At 36.6% G+C, this 18,332-nt stretch overlaps 1 protein-coding gene and 1 pseudogene across 1 annotated transcript in view; one reads left to right on the top strand and one right to left on the bottom strand.

Moving 5' to 3' along the window:
- The window catches only part of CHSY3 (chondroitin sulfate synthase 3), a 221,962-nt gene extending 216,886 nt beyond the window's left edge, over nucleotides 1–5,076 (top strand). Inside the window, exon 3 of the mRNA XM_039880003.1 lies at nucleotides 2,662–5,076. Coding sequence (XP_039735937.1) covers nucleotides 2,662–4,224 — 1,563 coding nt within the window. The 3' untranslated portion in view covers nucleotides 4,225–5,076. The remainder of the gene's footprint in view (nucleotides 1–2,661) is intronic.
- Nucleotides 5,077–17,557: 12,481 nt separating this feature from the next.
- On the bottom strand, nucleotides 17,558–17,676 carry LOC120616729 (uncharacterized; annotated as a pseudogene).
- Nucleotides 17,677–18,332: the final 656 nt, after the last annotated feature.

Here is an 18,332-nt window from a genome sequence, read left to right as displayed (position 1 = left end):
TTCTTCAAAGTCGAATGAGTTGATTTAAAAAATTTGAATATAGAAAAGCAACCAAGGAAAATACTGGAGATAAAGAATCTGCTATGGTATTGGTCTTACTCCTTTTAGATCACCTTCTCTAGAAAAACTTCCGTGACATCTTCTCTCTCGTTCATTTCTCTCTCTTCCCACTCCTCCCTCTATCTCCCTTCTTCTCTACCTCCCTCTATCCACCCACATATCCACACACACATTTATGTACATACATATCAGAAAAATCTACGTCATTCTACATGTATGTATATGTATACCCTTTTAAAATAAAGTCTTTCATTAATTGAATTATAACAAACATTGAGTCTATAAATCAAATTGGGGAGAATTGATATTTTGTGGTATTAGTTCTGTTAGTTGTCCTAAACAACTATTTGAAAATATATTCCAGCGATAGGTAAAGAAGATAATGTATCAGGATCATGATAAATTTAGTCAAGGAATAAAAGGTGATTTAATATTAGGAAATTAAGCAGTACAATTCAGCATAACAACAACAAAAAGACATCACAAAATCCTCTCAGGGGGTGCAGAAAAAATATTTGATCAACATCAAAATTCATTCATGATAAAAACTGTTAGCAAACTAGAAGTAGAAAAGAGTTTTCTTAATATGTTACAAAGAAATATTGACAACTTCTTCGTGGTCTCTGGGATTGGAACAAAGATTCTACTTGACCACATTTTACTGAAGGTCCTGCCAGCAGCAAAGTAACTAACTCAGGCTTTTTACTTAGCAGCTGGCTTCTGCAGATTGAGAGTTCCCAAAGACAAAAAGTTACTAATCTGGAAACTGGCACAGTGTCTCTTCTACTGTAGACTATTAGTTAAAGTAGTCACAGGTCACCCAGATTCAAGAGAAGGGGACATAGACCCCACCTCTCAGTGGGAAGAGTGTTAAAGAATTTATCACCACAAATCTGCCACAAATTCTTATGTGTTAGGACCTATTTATTTTCTGCAATAAAATTTGAACTCTAGCTTGGTTGAGATCACTTGAGCTCTAGCTTGATTGAATATGAAATTGTGAGTTATTAATTTGCTTCCTTGGTGTCTTCCTAGGCTGTGCTCTACCATTTTTCAGCATTGAATGCTATGATCGAGAATGTGGTGGCAATATTCATTCTTTTCCTACTTAGAGCCAAAGTGGGTTCTGTTTGTTTATTTTGTTTTGTTTTTCTCTTTGCCTGATTGAACGTAGATACATATCTGCCTTTATTTTAAGGATACATATCCCTCTGACATATTTTACATACATATTTTTATCTCCTTTATTATATATTTAATAGTATTAAATAGATGTTTAAACTTTTATATCTATATTAAATATATACATTTATATATAGTATATATATATGTATATGAAAATATAGATGTGTGTATATGTATATAGATCTCTCTCTCCAGACTTTTAACTTGTCTTTTATATTTCTATTAATTTGCTAAATTTTCTCAAATCTCTTCTTCCGATGTTTTCCATAAACCCTTTTTTATGCTTCTCAAAATGTGATGATCGATGGTTTTATTATCTTCTTTAAGCTCATTTATCTATTTCTTGAGTTCTTTTTTATGGAGATTATATTTTCTATAATTTAGTTGATTGGCCTATAATTTTTACTTGCTTTGGATATGCATTGTTAAGTTTGCAGTATTCCTTTTTTCCTTACTCATCAGTATGTTCGCAGATATCTCCTCCTTCTCCTTTGGTACTTTGAATTGTTTCTTTACTGACTGGCAGAGGAGAAGTCAGCTGGTAGTTTGAAGTGTGATCTCATAATTCTACACTTTTCTAATTTTTATTTCTGCCTGAGGTAGCTTGTTCTAGACTAGCAGAGAGCCTTTCTTGAGCATAAAGATGTCAAACACATCTAGTTTTGTATATGATCCTTTAAATTAGTAGTGTAGATCAATATAGCTTCTGTCCCACCTTACTTTACCAAGAACTTATTCTGTGAAGATAGTATATCACAGCGGTCCCCAAGCTTTTTGGCACCAGGGACCGGCGCTCCTATGAGAATCTAATGCCTGAGGATCTGAGATGGAGCTGAGGTAGTGATGCTAGCGCTGGGGAGCAGCTGCAGATACAGGTGAAGCTTCCCTCGCTCACCCACCGCTCACCTCCTGCTGTGCAGCCCGGTTCCTAACAGGCCACAGACCGGTACTGGTCCACAGTCTGGGGGTTGGGGACCCCTGCAGGATACTAAATTAATTTTATGTCCACTTCGGGGCTGGTGTTATCTTTCCAAGCAGCAGGGGATTGAGTTTATTCCTCATCGAACCTCTATTGGGGAAGTTCATGCTCCACCCACGCTGCCTCTCCCTCACGATGGTCCATCACGGGGTTTCGGCCAATTCTTGTTTTCTTTGATATTCTGGGTTGAATATCAAAGGGACGATATTCTTTACTTCCAAACATATAGCTAGAGGTTAAGTTCCAGCATTTGAGCATATGAATTTGACATTTAAAAACTATTTTCATTTCTTTTAAATATAAATTTTCCAAGGCATTATTTTACGAAATACCATTTAACTAATTTATATAAAATATTTTCATTTAAATAGTCTAGTTCATTGCAGTATTTTTTTTTAAAATGTATTCTAACATTCTGATTTCCTTTTGCTTTTCAGATGCAGCAGCTGTTCCATGAAAATTATGAACACAATCGAAAGGGTTATATCCAAGACCTTCACAATAGCAAAATCCATGCAGCCATAACACTTCATCCCAACAAAAGGCCTGCCTACCAATATAGGCTTCATAACTACATGCTCAGCCGCAAAATTTCTGAACTTCGCTACCGCACCATCCAGCTCCACCGGGAGAGCGCACTGATGAGCAAGCTCAGTAACAGTGAAGTGAGCAAAGAAGATCAGCAGCTGGGGGTGATGCCTTCTTTCAACCACTTCCAGCCCCGGGAGAGAGATGAGGTGATAGAATGGGAGTTCCTGACAGGAAAGCTCCTTTACTCAGCATCTGAGAACCAGCCTCCTCGACAGAGCATCAATAGTATACTAAGAACAGCACTGGATGATACTGTCCTGCAGGTGATGGAGATGATCAATGAGAATGCCAAGAGTAGGGGACGGGTCATTGACTTCAAGGAAATTCAATATGGCTACCGCAAGGTTGATCCCATGCATGGAGTGGAGTACATTTTGGATTTACTCCTCTTATACAAAAGGCACAAGGGGAGGAAACTGACTGTACCAGTGAGACGCCATGCCTATCTTCAGCAGTTGTTCAGCAAACCTTTCTTCAGAGAAACTGAAGAGCTAGATGTCAACAGCCTTGTGGAAACTATTAACAGTGATACCCAGTCATTCTCCTTTATCTCTAATTCTTTAAAGATATTATCTTCTTTTCAAGATGCCAAAGAAGTGGGAGGGCGCAATGAAAAGAAAATACACATTCTTGTTCCTCTCACTGGAAGATATGACATTTTCTTGAGATTCATGGAGAACTTTGAAAATACTTGTCTGATCCCAAAGCAGAATGTAAAACTGGTCATCATCCTTTTCAGTAGGGATGCTGGCCAAGATTCCAACAAGCATCTGGAGCTGATAAAAGACTATCAGAACAAGTACCCTAAAGCAGAAATAACCCTGATCCCCATGAAAGGAGAGTTTTCCAGAGGTCTTGGTCTTGAAATGGCTTCTTCCCACTTTGACAATGATACTTTGCTGCTATTTTGTGATGTTGACTTGATCTTCAGAGGAGACTTTCTCCAACGATGTAGAGACAATACAGTTCAGGGACAACAGGTGTACTACCCCATCATCTTTAGCCAGTATGACCCAAAGGTAACCAACAGGGTAAATCCTCCCACTGATGATGACTTTGTCTTCTCAAAGAAGACTGGATTTTGGAGAGACTATGGATATGGAATTACCTGTATTTATAAAAGTGATCTTCTGGGTGCAGGTGGATTTGATACCTCAATACAAGGCTGGGGACTAGAAGATGTAGATCTCTACAATAAAGTTATTCTATCTGGTTTAAGGCCCTTCAGAAGTCAAGAAGTAGGAGTGGTGCATATTTTCCATCCAGTTCATTGTGACCCTAACTTGGACCCTAAGCAGTATAAAATGTGCTTAGGCTCCAAGGCAAGTACTTTTGCCTCAACCATGCAACTGGCTGAACTCTGGTTAGAAAAACATTTGGGTGTCAGGTACAATCGAACTCTCTCCTGACAGTCCAGGCAACTCATTGCCTTTTTAAAGGGGAGTTTACCTCATTGTTGGTCGTTGTTATTTTTATTTTATTATTGTTATTTTTATTATAATTATTATTGTTGTAATTTTATTTTGTTGTCTGGTCTTAAACTACTCTTGGTTTGTCTTCCAAAGGGTGTTTGTTGACCTCAAGCAAGAAGAGTCTGCAGTTCACTGATTTTTTTTAGATTTCTACTGAAGTCAATATATGTATTACTTTTATATATCTTTATTGGAGATTGAGTTAAATCATGGCAATCAAATGACTTTTGAAGCTCGTTCATCATGAGAGACCGCTTGGAAGAATGTTCTCTTGTTGGGGCTTATAGATGCAATATCAACTTTTATTTTGTTTGTCAGATTCAATGTGATACAAATATTTACTGGTGAAAGGTACCACAAAAGTGCTTTATGCTTCCTATGGGGAAGGGACTCTGTAACATAAACTTGAGTTTTGTAATTTATACAAGGACTTAAATATATAGACGATAATTTTCTTCATCTTTAGAATTTTTAAAGTAAATGAACACTTATGATTGTATGTTTATTTTTTAAAAAAAGGTTTTAAAAATTGAGGAGTTTTGTTCCACAAGCAACCGGTACTGGCTACCCTGGTCTTAAGAAAATTATGTACTCCTCACAACTGTCTGCTATAAATGCGAATGAACTTTATTTTCTCAAGGAAATATGATTTAATTAAATATTCATGTACATTTTAGAAGCTTTATGAAACAATGTCCTTCATTTGCTGGCAAGAAGATAAAATATGACAGAACCTGGTTATTTATAATAAAACACAGGTATAACAGTATTCTTTTTCAAAAACACTGAGCAAGTTGTGTTGTTTCCTTTTAGCGTATTTATACCAAAATGTACTTGCTACATAGACTGGAAAAGTTAAGAGATTATGGGCATGCTATTTATATTATTATGCTTTAAATTCTAACCTTCATAAGTTACTAAAATCAGTAGTTTCTTTATTCGATAATTTATAATCCAACAGAAGCATTCCTCCTCAATCTCTTTAGCTTTGTAATCAAACTGATCCAAGAACAGGTTAAAAACAGCCTTTAAATGGGTTGGTCGATGATTCAAAGATACAAAATCAACAGGGAAATTGTGAATATGAAATTACTTTTACAATTATAATTCTGCAACTATATAAACACATAGAAAAATATCTCATTTAATTTCACATATTCTTTCTTAAAAATGAATCAACGGTGTCCAGTCGTAAAAAAAATAGTCTCATTCAAAAAATGTAAGAGAAAATGAAAATTCATGCAAGAAGATCTCATGAAGGCATATTTTTAAATTTTTATTTTGTAAATAGGTAATGCATTTGCACAGTTCCAAAATTAAACAAAAATTTTAAATGTCTACACTATCTGGTCCTTCTCCCTATCCACCCAGGTCTGCCCTTGACCACACATAACCAACTGTTTGAGGCGTTTGTAAGTTCATATTCACGTCTTTCCAGAGTTTCTTAAGCAGAAAAGATACATTTAATTTCTTCACCCTTTTTCACAAAATGTAGCTTATTGTACATACTGTTCTTCACTTTGATTTTTTTTCACACAATAGGACTAAAATTTGCATCAAAATTGATTTGAAAGCGACTATTACAAATTGTTACCATTATTTGGAACTGATTTCCAGAAGGCCATACAATATTTGCTTGGTGATGGGTTCCTTACACGGTAACAATGTCTTTTAGTGAAAACATTTTGGGGGCCTCAAAAAAATTACATTGCTTAATAGTGTGACAAATATGGTTTTCTTGATTATTCTCCTTGACTAAAACATATAATCTTAATAATGTCATACTCATTTTTAAAAAAAATTAAGCACACTCTTAGGTGTAAAAATCTTTGACAGAGCCAACAATTCAGAATTGATCTCAGCTCCGATATTGTCTCTGGCCTTCATACCTTACTTTTACAGCTTATTTCCTTACATTGTGTGACTTAGCTCTTTTGCAGATTTTATTTTCCTGTGTAATAAATATATTAACATGCAGTAAAGATAGTCATTTGGGAAGATCTATTACTAAACAACAATTATAAATGATTATATTAATGAGGAAAAGAAATCAAGGTCTGCCCTTTCCTTTAACTTAAATAACTGAAATAACAAAGTTTTACAGAGAAATAAATGTAAAGGCCTCATTTAAAACGCCCCAAATCTTAGAGAGTAATAAGGTAGCTACTCAGGGATTAAGTGGCATTCTCCCGTTATTACGATGAAATTATCTGGTGAAACAAGAAATGCAGAGATCTCGTTTGAACTTAATTACACACATGCACGCTATACTGAAATTAATATAGGTGCATTTAAATTCTATTTCATAACTTTGCATTAAGCTTCCCTCTGATTTTTTTTTAGGCGCTGAAATATTTCCTGACTGAAAATTTATTGGAATTATACTAGTGAAATTAAGACTGTTTGTTGTTTAACCTGTTTAGTATCGTTTAAAATCCCTTTGAGGTTGAAGGGCAACACAATGTGAATGCAACCTGAAGCACAATATATGTATGTTATTGACATAACCTTATTCGGACAGCTACGGATGTTCTGTTTAAATTTCCTCCCTGTAACAAGTTCATCAGCCTTCAACAACATCTTGCGATCATCCCCTGCGCACTCAGCACCACACTATGCATTATACTTGCCTTGTCCTTTTAAATGTAATCCTCAGAATATTGATATTATTTTCTTCATTCAGCAGATATGGAAACTGAGGCCACGAGTGATTAAGTAACTTGTCCCGAGTTCACACAGTTGGCACGTACTCGTGATAAGATTTAAGTTAATTGCTGTCTGAATCTGAAGCACCTGTCTTTCTACTCTAATTCATGGCCTCTCAGTTGTTGAGTGATATAAAAGACAATGAGGGAGCAAAGGTCTAGGTGACACCATGGATTTGATTGCGCTCTCGTTCTGCTTGCTTCTGCTCTACGCTCGTTCTGGAGAGAGCTAAGTTTGCTGGTACTTTACTCAGAGCCCTTCTGGCTTTTAATCTCAGTCTTCCACCACTTTGCTAGCTCCCTCAGTGTAACGCTGCTTTGGGAAAGGGTTTCTTCTGCCTACTTGCTCACAAGTCACTGGACCTCAGCCAGCAGGAAAAAAAAAAAAGCTCAGAATTCCTGATGCCAGCAGCGGCCCTTCTATATGGTCTCAGGCAGCTGAGAGCTGAAGCTGTCCACAATGAACACCACCACATAATTGCTTGACTATTTATGTCGCTTGACCCATACAGATTTGACTAAAGCAACTTTGTCAGTGCTGAGCTATTTCTGAATCTGAGAGTAGAGCCCATTATGCCTAGTTCATAGATAGGGAACTAAAGGAATGAAATACCCAAATGTGGACTGATAGTCTAACCAAGAAAAATAAACGTTCACTGGACAGGTAAATTATAAAGCCCTCTGTTTTTAACATCAGAAAGCTGGGGTTTGTCTCTAGTCAGCAGCCCCATGCTGGGATGCTCCGGTTTTCCGTGGTTGCATTTTCAGATTAGCCCTGGGCAGTTTCTTCTTCCAGGAGGAGGGCCCGGAAGATGAGGCCACTTTCCGGTGGCTTGGATTGTCCAAATGAGAGGCTGTGGCGCTGACAGGTCTGTTGACCTCTCACCGAGACTTAGACCTAGAAAGAGACTTGGTGTCTCTCCCCTTTACCTCTCCCCACCCAACAGAAAATCTGTTTAAGCAGGTAAAATATATCAAGATGAGTCTCAACTAGCCAGTAAAATATCTGTAGCTCTGCGCTGGCTGTGGTGATGAGACTTCTATGGGAAAATAAAGGCATTGACACATCTCACATTATGTGGCCAAGCTACCTGTCTTTCTGAGTCACTGCATTTTGCCCTGCAAGTCATAGTAACCTAGTGTGCCTTGCCCTAGGGATTTCTCTAAGAGGGGGCTGCTAGGAAGTTGGAGCATTGTCTGCTTAGGGTCTCGTTCGTGCCTACGGTAGTGTCCCTCTTATTCACAGTTGCACTTCCTGTGGTTTCAGTTATCTGTGGTCAACCGCCGTCTGGAAATATGAAATGGAAAATTCCAGGAATAAGCAACTCCTAAGTTTTAAATTGAGTTGAGCACCATTCTGAGTAGTGTGATAAGATCTCACGAGTGCTGCTCATTTCCACCCATAGCGTGACTCATACCTTTCTCTTGTGTCTCCATGCTGTAGACGTTCCTCACCCAATAGTCGCTTAGTCGCTTTGGTTATCAGATCAACGGTTGAGGCATTGCAGTGCTGATGTTCAAGTCACCATTATTTTACTTAATAATGGCCCCGAAACATAAGAAGAGTGATGCTGGCAAATCGGATATGCCCAAGAGAAGCCAGAAAGTGCTTCCTTTAGGTAAAAAGGCGAAATGTTCTCCACTTAATAGGGAAAGAAAAAAAGTCGTATGCTGAGTTTGCTGAGATCTACAGTAAGGACACCTCTTCTATCTGTGAAATTGTGAAGAAGGAAAAATAAATTTGTACCAGTTTGCTGAGAGAGCGCGTATGTGTTAAGTGGCGCGGGCCGGTAGCAGCGTCAGGCTCCGCTGGGTGCCTGCATCACTCGCCTCCCTTCCTCTCACCACATAAGCCCTGTATCACCTCACATCACAAGAGGAAGGGTGAGTACAGTGCAATAAGATTTTGAGAGAGAGAATGAGAGAGAAAGAGAGAGAGAGAGAGGGACCTCATTCACATAACTTTTGTTACAGTATATCGTCATAATTATTTTTTTATTATGAATAATCTCTTATTAAGTCTAATTGATAAATTAAACTTTATCATAGATTGTATATATAGGAAAAAACACATAGTATGTATATGGTTCTGTAGTATTTATTCATGGTTTTAAGAACCCACTGGGGGTCTTGGAACGTATTCCCCACACATAAGAGGAGACTTCTATAATTATTGAATACCTACCTCCTACCTCCTCAGGTGGTTATGGGTATTATTTGGCGAATGCAAAATAGTACCCTAAGGGACTATACAGGGACATGTTATCAGTTCTTAGTGCTGCTGACTTGCCTACCTTCCCCATCTCCGCTTTCATTAGCTTCCTAATCATTGCCAAAGGTAGTCTGTCAGCCTCCTAGACCTTCGGTTTTCGAGCAGTAGTAACAGCAGAGGCGGGATGGAGGCCTGGAATATGCTAGTGCTGCGCTGCTTCTGTGTGCCTCGCAGCCTTGCTCAGGTGCAGCCACACTGCCTAGGTTGCCTTGCCAGGTGACGGGCCTGATGAGGCAACAGCAGTAACTCATGCCCCCAGGTGGTGGTGATACAGTAACATCTGAAGCAAGCAGCGAACCACCTGGCACTGACACAAAGATGCCAGCATATTCTAGTATCACCCTCAATTTGACATCCATTTGTCTATTTCCCTCTTCCTCATATCAGATGCTGCCAAGGTCTGTGCCATATTTGAGATTCTACTCCATGCAGGATTTTATTTCGATCAAATTCAATCCATACGTGATCTTCTGTAGATTAGTATAAAAGCTGAGGTTATTTAGTTTTGATTATCCATCATGCACAGGCTCTTTCATTCTGACCCAACATCAGTGCTTATTTATAGGGATATTCATAGGGATAATTCTGAAAGAATTGGTGAGTATAAGATTAGAAGGATAAAATGTTATTTTAAATGGACCTTTAAAAAAAAAAAAGACTTCAACAGAAAAAAAAAAAGTTTTTTTTCCTAAAATACTTGCTCGTATCTGTAATGTTAACCAATTAACAAATATTTATTCAGAACTTGTTTGGGAACAATACTCTCAAGTATAAACTCTAAGACTAAAAATAAGCATCATCTGAAAACAAACCTCACCACCATCAGGCCTCCTTCTGTGGGGCTGTTCTCCATCTTCTCCTCAGTTTTTCCCCAACTCCTATCCCCTAAATTCCCACAAATATTACATTTTGTTATTTTATCCAAGTGGGAAAAGTATATGTATATGTCAAATGGACTCCAAGATCTGTAGGTGAATTTCAAATACAGAAAAAAGAACTTGCCTTAATTCTGGCATCACGTGTTCAATTTGACATCAAATAACTCAAGGCCAAAAGTTCATATAAAAATGAAAATAAATACTACAATCTTAGGATTTAATGACTTGCTGTATTTAATCTATCAAATATTCTGTCACCACAATTAGCTGCAAGTTTATTTCCCTTTCTCTCCCATCCCCACCAAAGTGGTTCCAATACCTGTTTCTAAAATCTAAATCCTTTTTTTAATTTTTAAAAATTTATTTATTTAAATTAGTTTTAAGTATATAGTATATTGGTTAGACATCTATATAGTTCATAAAACAATACCCCCAATTGCTCCCTCCCTCCCCTGGCTCTCCAATGTGTTAGAGCTAACTGTTTTCCCTATGCCATGCTCCCCATACAAGTGACCATCTATTAACTACTAATTTGTACTTCTTTAACCCTCTACTCCATTCTCCCATCACCCCAACTTCTCTCCTCTCTGTCCGTCACTAAATTGTCCACTATATTTGTGAGTCTGTTTTTGATTAGTTTGTTCTTTTTGTTCCTTAGATTCTGCATATAAGTGAAGTAATATGGTATTTATGTTTCTCTGTCTGACTTATTTCACTCAACATAATAACCTCTAGGTTCATCCATGTCATTGCAAATGGTAGGATTTCATTTTTTTTAATGGTTGAGTAATATTCCATTGTATATATGAACCATAATTTCTTTATCCAATCGTCTCTTGATGGGCACTTAGATTGCTTCCATATCTTGGCTATCGTAATTTTTTGAGTACCTATTCAGATCTTCTGCCCATTTTTTAATTGGATTATTTGGTTTTCTGTTGTTGAGTTGTATGAGTTCTTTATATATTTGGATATTAACCCCTTATCACAGGTATCATTAGCAAATATCTTCTCCCAAACAGTTGGTTTTCTTTTTGTTGCGTTGATGGTTTCCTTTGCTGTACAAAAACTTTTTAGTTTGATGTAGTCCCATTTTTTTATTCTTTCTTTTGTTTCCCTTGCCCAGGGAGACATCCCTAAAAAGAAATTCCTGTTAGTAATATCAGAGAGTTTACTGCCTATGTTTTCTTCTAGGAGTTTTATGGTTTCAGGTCTTACATTTAAGTCTTTAATCCGTTTTGAGTCTATTCTTATATATGGTGTAAGAAGATGGTTTTGTTTTTTTTGTTTTTTTTGCATGTATCTGTCCAATTTTCTCAACACCATTTATTGAAGAGAGAGACTGTCTTTGCCCTATTGTATATTCTTGCCTCCTTTGTCATATATTAAGTGAGTGTATAGGCGTGGATTTATTTCTGGGCTCTCTATTCTGTTCCATTGATCAGCATATCTGTTTTTATGTCAGTACCACGCTGTTTTGATTACTGTAGCCTTGGAGTACAGTTTGATATCAGGTAGTGTGATACCTCCATCTTTGTTCTTCTTTCTCAAGATTGCCGTGGCTATTCGGGGTCTTTTATGGCTCCATATAAACTTTAGGATTATTTGTTCTAGCTCTCTGAAAAATGCCATTGGTGTTTTGATAGGGATTGCATCGAATCTATAGATTGCTTTGGGTAGTATGGCCATTTTAACGATGTTGATTCTTCCTACCCGTGAACATGGAATATGCTTCCATTTATTTGTATCTTCTTCAATTTCTTTTTTCAATGACATAATTTTCTGAAAACAAGTCTTCTACCTTCTTGGATAATTTGATTCCCAGGCATTTTACAATTTTTGATGCAATTGTAAATGGGATTGTTTTCTGAATTTCTCTTTCTGAAAGTTCATCATTGGTGTATAAAAATGCCACTGACTTCTGAATATTTATTTTGTAACCTGCTACTTTACTGAATTCATTGATCAGTTCTAACAGGTTTGGGATGGAATCTTTAGGGTTCTCTCTATATAGTATTATGTCATTGGCAAATAAGCAGAGTTTTACTTCTTCCTTTCCAATTCAGATGCCTTTTATTTCCCTTTCTTGTCTTATTACTGTGCCTAAGACTTCCAAACAATGTTGAAGAGGAGTGGTGAAAGTGGGCATCCTTGTCTTATTCCTGATCTTAAGGAAAATGCTTTTAGTCTTTCCCCATTGAGTACGATGTTAGCTATAGATTTGTCATATATGGCCTTTAATATGATGAAGATGTTCCCTCTATTTCCACTTTGCTGAGAGCTTTTATCATAAGTGGATGCTGGACTTTGTTGAACACTTTTTCTGAATCTATTGATATGATCATATGGTTTTTATCTTTCAATTTGTTAATGTGGTGTATCACATTAATTTATTTGTGGATATTGTACCAACCTTGCATCCCAGGAATAAATCTAACTTGATCATGATATATGATATTTTCAATGTATTGCTAAATTCAGTTTGCTAATATTTTGTTGAGGATTTTTGCATCAATATTCAAAAGAGATATAGGCCTATAACTTTCTTTTTTTGTAATGTCTTTGCCTGGTTTTGGAATTGAGGTAATGGTGGCCTCATAAAAGGAGTTAGGGAGCCTTCCCTCTTCTTGAAATTTTTGGAATAATTTGAGAAGAATAGGTGATAATTCTTTGAATTTTTGATAAAATTCACCTATGAAGTCATCTGGTCCAGGATTTTCATTTTTTGGGAGGTTTTTGATTACTGATTCTATTTCATTGGTGGTAATACTTAAATCTTTAATAGGTAATAAATGAAATGTTAAAGGCATAATACTAAGAAAATGGAGGGAAGGGGGGAGGTCCTTGTGTATCTCCCTTTTAAAGACTATTTTCCTTTTCTCTGCAAGTGGATTCTTCTCTGTCTTCTGCACTTAGAAACTACTTGATACAGCTATATAAGATTTGTTTTATAAGTTTTAGATTTTAAGAAGTTACCACTGTATAAACCATGAACTTGAAGGCTGAAGTTGACATAAATTTTTCAACTCTTTTTCATTAGCAACCCTGGTCTATTTAAAGCATGTTGGAATTTACTTCTCTTCCTTGTTAGCCAATGGAATCACAAGGGTAGGGACCTTACACTGCCTCTTGAGTGTTTAGACTAGACTAGAAACAGAAGGAAGAAAAGTTCAAAACTCTTTGATCCCCACCAAGTGCTTCCCATTTCTCAATTAATTTGTTCAACATTAAATTGGGGTTTGTACTTCAACAGGAAAAGCATTGCATCAAAATATTTACCGAGTTAATTATTCATTCATTTAAAGGAAAAGAGGTTTCCTGAATAAATCTTAATACGTATTTTTAGAAATTATTTTGCTCCCAGAAACCAAATTTATAATGAAAGAGATCAGTTTACATGTATTTTATATTTTTTTGGTAAACCATTACTATGTGGAGCTTTAAAATATCAAATAATTATGATTTATGCAGTTATCACTATTTTCCCAATATCTATAATGTCCACATTTTCATATTCTACATAAGACAAGCAGATTTCTTTTAAGAATGCTCCGAGCTCAGAAAGGGCTCAGAAGAGAAAGGAACCATCACTGCTCCTAGTCATTTATCTTTCTTTTGTACCTGCCCCTTAGGCATTGTGCCTTTAATTTAGGAGAGTGTCCTTTGGTCTCCAAAGACGTCTTCCACTTATCAGTTCATTAAAACAAAACAAAACAAAACAAAAGCTGTTTTTTAATAAGGAAGGGAAAAACCAAAGTGATTCTTTATGTTATTAGATTCATTGTTACAACAGCTATTGTTCGTTAAGTGCTAACTTACTGTGCACTGTTACTGAGGAATTATTATCTCCTTTGAACTTCATTAACTCTAAAGTAGGTATCATTATCCCCATTTTACAGATGAGCAAAACAGGTGACAGATTCATCTTGTTCTTCAGAATGAAAATGCCTGGGTTTGAGCTGGGACTCAAACACAGGTCCGTCTGAGTCCAGACACATACCTTCCCTGAGACTCAGTAAGTCAGGCAGGTTGGAGTGTGTATCTATCTACTTTCCTATCTTTAGAGCTTGCCCAGGGTGCTCGCTGAACAAAACCAAGATACATTTATACTGATATCTTGTCAGTGATGGCAGAATGGTTCTGGCAGAACAATTTCTTTCCATCCCTTCTCACTCTTTCTCTCTCTCCTTCCTTCGTTGGTTCCTTCACTTAAACATACACTAATGCCTTATTTGACACAATATGCCAGGATAATATCTATTTTGTTCAAACCACTGCCTTGGTAGTATCAGTCTACACCAAGTGACTGGGTCATCCGGAATGCCATAATTCAGGATTTGGTCACATCAAAACATCTTAAAGGAGAGAAGTAGTATATTATGAAATTGAGACTCACACATGGTGGAACAAATATCTAAGAGAAAGCCTTTAAAACTCCACAGAATGCATATCTTTTGCAATAAAATCACTTTTATATATGCTTTTAAAATGTATAATTCACAGAGTTTACTTCTTAAATAAATATAAATAAGTTTATCAAACATATTAGTTTATCCTTCTAAGATATATGCTTCTTTGTTTCCATTCTAATAGCTCCTGGATATTTTAATTTTATTACTATTATTTATTATTACTATTATTTAATGAAATAACTATTGACTCTGAATCATATAGAAAAATGTCAAAGTCATTTTGAAACCATAGATATACTGGGACAATTCGTAACAGCACAATTTTGGCTTTAAAAAAATTCTGTTGTGAGTCAGTTGCAGGTATTATTTTTCTGGGCATTCTCAGGAAAGTAATTTGAGCTTTAAATTCCTTTGCAGAAAATTAACTGCAAGGAAATTGCAGCCTTTTAGGAGAAAAAGTGCATGGAAATGAGTCTCTTCCTCTTTCTGAGCTTTTATCGATATTTTGTATTCTGTTTATGTCTTGACCTTTTTTGATACTAGTACCTCTTTCTTTAGGTGGGAACCTATTCCTAAAGCAGGAGCTCTCACCTGCAGCTCTTTATTTCTCTTGTTCTCAGTGGCAGTCTCTCCTTCACATGGGCAGAACAGCCTACTTCATTTCTCTTTCTTATTGATTTCTTCAGCAGCTTCGGAAATTGTAATATTATATTACATATTTTAAAATTCTTTCAGTGGATATTTAATCAAATGTTTTTAAACGTTATTTTTTAAAATATATTTTGCCTCAAAATAGATCAAAGATGTGTACTATTAATGCTTTTTACTTTCCATTGAAGCCAAATGTAGTTTCTTTTTGCTAATGAAGTTTAAAAAACACTTGCTTTTGAAATTACCAGATTCTCTCTTGTTTTAAACTAAGATCTAAGGTTATTTAGTCTTCATTTCCATGACAATCTACACTGACTTTTGAAGACCCAAGAGTATTGTTTGATTTATTACGTTATAAAATTCCAAAAATAAGCAGGATTTTTATTATGTGTAGCCTCGTTACTTCTCCTTAACACTGTCTAAAATTTTCCAAACTCGCGTAGAATAAAACCTAAATTATTTACCCTGTCATATAACACCTGCCCATGTGATCTTCCCCTGCCTCCTCCCTGTCTCCTCCTCCTGTTGCTCACACTCTGCTTCATTCCACTTCTATCAATCACGCCAGCCTCCATTTGAACTTGTAAGCAGGCCGAGCTTGCTCCCACCTTTAGAACCCTGCCCTGCCTCTCCCTGGACTTGGATAGGTTGTTCATGAGATCTTTCCACAGTTGGCTCCCTTTTGTAATCAGGTCTGTCCAGAAAGGTCACCTCGTGAGAGAGGCTTTCCTGACCACCCACTCTTAAATAGCTCCTTCTGCCACCCCTCCAAGTTACGTTCCTGGACTTCTCTATTTATCACCATCAGATAGTCATTATCACTCTGATATAGCATTTCCTATACCTTCTGTCTACAGTGGATCTGGTATTTTCATGATTTACTTTTTTTGTATATCTATCTCCTTGTTGCCTTCCTCGATAAAATATATGCTCCATGAGAACAGGGACAGTAATTACCTTGCTCAGTGCTGTGCTCTCAGGCTCTAGAAGAGGGACTCACACACTGACCCCACACACTGGTTTGGGGATCTCACTGCTAGAACCATGAACCTGACTTAGACAGGGCATCACTTGTATTGACTGTTCAGACTCAGCTCATCTCTCTTCCTCTATACTTTCGTCTTCTCTACCTCTTATCCTCTTTAATCTCTTTTCTTTCTTAATTTACCTTTTTCATTTATTTTAGCTTTGTGGATTTCTAACTTCATGTTATTTAGGATCATGCATCATTTAACCCTTTTTATTCTTCTACTCGTTCATCAGCAACTTTTCCATCTTTTAATGTAAGCTGAATATTTGTTAAATACTAAGCAATGCAGGGGGAAAATACCCGCTCTACCTATAATAATAACAAAGCACAAGAAATCAAATACCAAATTAAAAGTGTCCTTCAGGATATCAGCCAGGATATTGTTGCTATTTTTTTCTTCTTCTTACTCTGCACAACTGTGGCGGAGGGTTCCTTTAAAAGTCGTTTTCTTCTAGAATATGAAAACAAACCATGTTTCTAGGTATCATTGTACTAATTCTCCCTCTCAAATCTCTCCTATGTTTGCAGTTTCAAGTCAGACTATAACTTAAGAGAGTCTACACTTCTGTGGAATCGAAACAGCTCTGAAGTCTGTCAGTGACCTTTGTGGTCTCAGAGCTCCACCTTATCAAGGGGTTTTGAGCAGATTTTGATATGATTGATCTGTGTTCGAAAATCCAATTGGCTCCTCAATACAAAAATAACAGCTAATTAATTCACAAGGTCAGTTTGGTTGGCCTCGTTTTAATTATCTTTCCAAAATCCAAAGCCTTCCTAAAAGTAAAATTTAGGGGAAAATGTTGTCTGATAAGCACAAGTTTGGATTAATGAAAATGGATGATGACTTCAAGCCATACTGCCATCAAGCTCTGAGGCCCTGAGAGTCAGAGGAGGCTTTACATAGAAGAACACAGACGACTAGTTCCTAGGGCAAGGATCTTCCTGGACCATGTGCCTTTATCCTTCATGGTAATACTTACCCTTCCATTGTGACAGGAAATTACAGGCCATTCATCAGTGTGTGTTACTATATTCCCCCTTCAGCCATCAGTGCTGTTTGAATAAACTGTCTAGCGTTAGTGTGCATGTATCCACCAGTTTTTAGAAGGCAAAATATTTTGGCCTAGTTCACTTTCAGAATTTATTAAACTATATTTTACAAAATATTAACTAGGACAGATTAAAAATGTACATTCTATGCAAGAGCAATTATTTTCATTTTTTTTATATTTTATTTTAGTTTTAGGCAAGGCAACCCTTGGTTGACCTCACAGATTGCAAGGAACTTGTCACCTTACAATCCCTTATTTTTTTATTTTTTATGCCTACAGCACCTGGTCTTCCTAGGTGGTCTTCCATACAAATACTAACCAGGCCCAACCCTGCTTAACTTCTAAGATCAGACAGGATCGGGCTTTTTCAGGGTAGCATGGCTATAGACCAGCAATTATTTTTAAATACTACATTTTTATGAATGTAAATCGGTGACTAATGATCAGGCTAAAAAGACCAAGGAAGATAAAAATAATCAGAAGTCTGCAATGTCTTGCTCTCGTCCAATCAACAGGGTTTTTTTGTTTGTTTGTTTTGTTTTGTTTTGTTTTTTACATCAACTATGTGAACTTTGCAATTATGTGTACTTTGCAACTAAACTGGAGAAGTAGTACATGAAGGCAGCATCTTTTAAGTAATCAAGTGAAAAACTGACTAGCCACAGCTAATGACTGATGGCTAACTGATATGTTATATCCATCACACATGTATGTATAAATGAAAGAGAATTGGGTTATACAAAAAGCAAATTGTTTGAGGTATGACTTTCACCTTGACCTTTGCTAACTCCAAACCAGCTCTGGCTTCTTCACTATAAGCATGAAATTATCAAACAGCCCAGAAAATTCTAGTCTGCCAGCCTCCCCAAAATGTTGAGGTACCATAAGAAATGACTTTTGTTTTTGCTCCTATTCTAGTCTCCAGGCAAACCATTAATCTTCTCTCATGACGACATGCCTTCATGATGGTCAGATTACAGATTATTGTAGACTTCATCATTATATTGAATCTAGGAGATTTGGGGATGGGCCTCTGGACCCCAAA

This window comes from Pteropus medius, unplaced genomic scaffold, assembly GCF_902729225.1.
Source record: "Pteropus medius unplaced genomic scaffold, Ma_sr-lr_union100, whole genome shotgun sequence".
NCBI lineage: Eukaryota > Metazoa > Chordata > Mammalia > Chiroptera > Pteropodidae > Pteropus > Pteropus medius.
The sequence above is the reverse complement of the archived record's forward strand: the minus strand, read 5'-3'. Positions and strand labels throughout refer to the sequence as shown.